At 38.2% G+C, this 4,526-nt stretch overlaps 1 protein-coding gene across 1 annotated transcript; it reads right to left on the bottom strand.

Annotated features, from left to right (window-relative positions):
• Positions 1 to 313, bottom strand: LOC114579953 (the record flags this gene model as incomplete). Its single annotated transcript, XM_028696194.1, is given in 2 exon segments — positions 1 to 138; positions 208 to 313. Coding segments are annotated over 2 exon segments (244 nt in total), but the record flags the coding sequence as incomplete, so codon positions are not given.
• Positions 314 to 4,526: the final 4,213 nt, after the last annotated feature.

Here is a 4,526-nt window from a genome sequence, read left to right as displayed (position 1 = left end):
AGTTGCCGTCGTCGTCCTCGGCATCAGTACTCTTCTGCTGCAGCCTTTGCATTGCGGCTTTCTGCATCTCCCGCTCCTCCTTTTCCTTAGCGTACGCCGCGAAGAAGTCTCTGTTCTCCTTCTCTAGCTCCGCCCACACTAACATATGGAATTAATTAATATTTCACATTATTTGCAGAACAGAGAAGGGATCGAGAGGGATAGTACCGGTGGAAGTGATGACTGGTTTGATGTTGGCGTGCTTGTTAAGAGCTTCCATGCACTCCTCCTTGTTCATGCGGTACAGCAGACACTTCTCGATCAGATGTTGAACCTAAAAGAATAAAATTAAGTAATTAATCACAGTATTATTGTGTTTGGCCTTCTCCTAGAATCTGCATGCTTGTGCGAAGTATCTTTTACCGTATTGGATTGTAGAAGCCGAGGATTCTCCCATGATCAAATTCTGCACACACAGAGAGAGAGATGGGAGTAGAGGAGGTGGTGATAAGAGGGTGGGTGGAGGATAAAAAGAGGAGGGGAGGAGGGGGAATAGGGGAAGATGTGGGGCCGGGAGTGATCACGTGGGCGATGAGAGATAATTGGCGGAGAGGAGATTAGGGAGATTTCAAAGTGGCCCACGGCTTCTCTGTTGGCGGTGAGGAGTGGGGACACAGACCATATCCCATCACGTGAAGTGGGGCCCGTCTCGTGCCAAGTCGGCATCCGCAAAATACAAAGAAAGAATGAAAGATCACTCCTCTCGGAAGATCGGGTGGGCAGCCGTCGCGCAAACCACACGTCACAACGAGCCTAACCAACGGCCATCCGCGCTGCCGTGGACACTGCTTCTACCGTCTTTCCTTCAAAAAATTATTCTGTGCGGATTTAGAACCTAATTTATACGATAATAGTATTGTGTCGGGTACCGTACAGTATCGAGTTTGATATCGAATATGAGATGATGTAGTACATTCTAATTGATCTCTAAATAATATTCTAAGTCTGCACATAATAATTTCTTCTTGCCACTGCATCCATCTTCTATTGTCTTTGCTTTTGTATTGACTCTCAAAGGCGAAGAGCTTTCAAAATATAATTTTTTTTGCATTTCATCAATCGTACGTATTTTGATCAAATATTTAAATAGTCATACTAAACGAAAAACATCGCTGAAGAATATAGGCCTACACAACTCTCCTTGACCTATTGGTTGAAAGCTTAGGCTTCCAACTAAGAGGTCCAAGGTTCGAGTCCAAGTGTATGCGTTGTGTGTGTGAGTTTGCCTTAAATGGCCTAAATGTCCCAAAAAAAAGAATATAGGCCTTACGTGTGCAAGTGCTCTTTATCACTCTTTCGGTCTCTTAGTCCACAGGGGCTTCGTCCTCATATCGAACAAAATTCATATATAATATTTATTAGAAATCTTTTTTTTTACTAGTATAACTGGTAGCGTTTTATCTATTTATATGTTTATTTTTTAAAAATTTTGAGGGCCACGCATATCATTTTATTAATCAATAATGGTGATTATATTTGTTGCGGGCTAGAATATACGTGGCGATAGAGTTAAAAATTTTCGTCTCAGCGTTGTATGGATATCCGGTACACAAACAGAGGAAAAATATAACATCAGAATTTTTACGTAGAAATCCTATAAAAGGGAAAAAATCACAGGCCACACCCAGTTAGGAAGGATTTGCCACTGTGTTTGCTTAGATTACACGTGCTGACTTTGTCTCTGAAATTGAGGCCGATCAGATTACAATAATCAACACCCAGGTTCAAATTTCATTCACAAACAGAGATCGGCAAATTCGACGAATTGGTAGGTGGGGCAGAAATTTCGGCGTCTGTCGCCAGGCCGGGCAACAACACGTCCGGGTCAGTGGTGATCAGGCAAACTTTGCGTTAGACAGGTGCCGATGGAGTCCGCGAGTGGTCGCAGAGGAGCCTGGTTGCTATAAACCCTCTTTCTTCTCCTCATTTTTCTTCTTGTTGTTTATGCTTATTCACTTCTTTCTTTTCCTTATCTTTCTATTCTTGCATGGTCACTCTTATAAAAATGATGGTCGTACTTTATAATTTTCTCTAGAGTGGACATGGCTCAGAATAGGAGAATTTAAGGTAATTTGGTCGTTTGAATGGACGGCCGATGTAAACCCTTGATCATGGATTTTTACTAGGGATGTTGAATTTCTTAATGATATACGATTTAGAATTTGAGCTCGTGCTTTTTCTTTTTGTGGGGTCCAAGGCGCCTCAATTTGAATATATGTCACTTTTTGGAACTGTTTGGTATTAAATTATAATTGACCTTCCAACGCATTTTGGTCTTTATTTGGTCTTTGGGTCGAATTTGAGTCGAATTGGTGTCTTGGGATTCGTATTCGACTTAGTTTCTATTATAAGATGCTTGAAATCGGTGCAGCTTTCTCACATTTAATTTTTTAGCTTACAACTAATTTTTTCTTCGAGATTCATGCCGACCAAGATTGTTTTTTGAGATATATCAATATTATTTACGCAATATAGTTGACGGTGCCAAAATTGAGTTGGATAAGATGTATGAGAATAAGTCAGCAATTGAGATACTCAAAAGCATAATTGGGCACCAGATATGAAGAAAAAGATAAAAAGCCAAACTTGCAGATTCAAAATTCTACATATTTAGAACTTCCAGACTAATAGATAAGCGACAATCATAGAGCAAAAAGGCCAAGTAAAAATATAGAATCTCACATCAATCATGACTTATGTAAATTGGGATGTAGATCATATATATAGTGCAACACAAAAGTGCAGAACTCTATCTCCAAGGAGGATATACAAATAATGAAACAACGCCGAGTCCCAAGTAGAACATACCATTGGTTAATAGCACTGAAAAACTAAAGGAGCCAAATTCAAAGGTGATCCTCATAATCAAAATCATAAATAGATAGCCGGAACTAACAATATTCAAGACGGACAGCGTTGCCTTAATTTTAGCTGTGGGCGATGGGGCTGGGGCGGCGGGGTGGGACGCGCAAAATTTTAAGTAACTGTAAGTAATGTTGAGGCGTAGCAAAGAGAGCCGCGTCCCCTAGCGGACGGTTCGACCTGCTCTGGTCAGCGCGGCTGGTTCCCCCCTGACACTATTATTAGAGGAAAGCAAAATTCAATAATCATTATAGATGTAAGAGAATGCATGATATTGTATAACCTTTAATTTTTAACAGGAGTTTTTTGATCTACCATAGCAACAAATTATTTCTGACTATATATGTCTAAATCCACTTAAATAGTCTTCGATTAGGCTATATATGTGTTTTAATGTTAACTTAATTTTTTTCATAATTTTGCAATCGCTGAAATTCCCTTAAGAATTTAATACTTATCGGTTACATAAGTAGAAATTTTGGGACCGTTAGATGTCTATTTTGCAAACCAATTTCATCATAGTATTATTTTGGACACGCTTAGCTAATTTATGAATATTTTTTCATAATTTTTTATCATCTTCATCTAAAATCCTGGCTAAATTTATTATTGCTAAAGGTATTTTATACTTTTAAAAATAGGTGTACACTTAACAAAATTCATCTCACTTAGAATTATTTGAAATTAAATTGATTCTATTGCTATTAAATGTTGCATTACATTGACATTCTTTCTAATTTAGAGCTTAAAAAAATAAAATATAAATATAATTTCAATATATATAATATTTATTATTTTAAAAGCTATAATTAATTTATAATTACTTAAATTCAGTGCATAGATTTTGCATTATTGGAATATTAAAATCATTTACTTAATACAACAGTAATATACATTTTTTTAAAGTATGTTAAACGAAAAAAAAAAAAAATCAGAATGACATGATTTAAAACTTGCATCTTATTGAGGAATTTCTTAATAGAATTTGATCCCCTTGATGCTTCTCAACCCGAATCCAACGGCACACATGCAGCCTAATATACTACCCACGATTATTCTGTGCGGACATCATATACAGCTTATCGTCCAAAGACGAATCAGGTGTAGACATGTTATCCAATACCGAGCTTGGTACATAACATTATTGAGCCGCGGTGTCAAATAAGAAGTGATGTGATCCATTTTAGCCCTTCCTTTCCCAATACTTCTTAGCCCCACCGTCCGCCCGGATCCCTGTGGAGAGGGATCCTTCTGTCACAGGCCCACCGCCAAATTACGTAGGGCACTTGCTCAGAGAAGATGCTTCTGGACACGTGACATGATATCATTGGTGCACATCTTCGTAGACGGCTAGTGTATTAGATGGAAGGCTCGGCGGATGCGTGACCAGTGAAGCATAAAGTAATGCCGACAAGAGTAGGGGTCTCCCTCACCTGACTGCTATGTTCCCTCTCTTTTCTCAATCCTTTGCAGCCAACTTTGTGGAGGAAAATAAAAAAGAGCTTCCAAACAAAGAACCGAGAAGGCATTTTGTTGAAATTCCTTGTTTTTTCCCTGCTCCTTAAGATATTTTTGAGGGCTAAAATTTTTAATTAGATAATATTACAAATTTAATTATATAATTA

Source organism: Dendrobium catenatum, unplaced genomic scaffold (genome assembly GCF_001605985.2).
Source record: "Dendrobium catenatum unplaced genomic scaffold, ASM160598v2 fragScaff_scaffold_80, whole genome shotgun sequence".
NCBI lineage: Eukaryota > Viridiplantae > Streptophyta > Magnoliopsida > Asparagales > Orchidaceae > Dendrobium > Dendrobium catenatum.
Note: the sequence above shows the minus strand (reverse complement) of the source record. Positions and strands in the feature narration are given on the sequence as shown.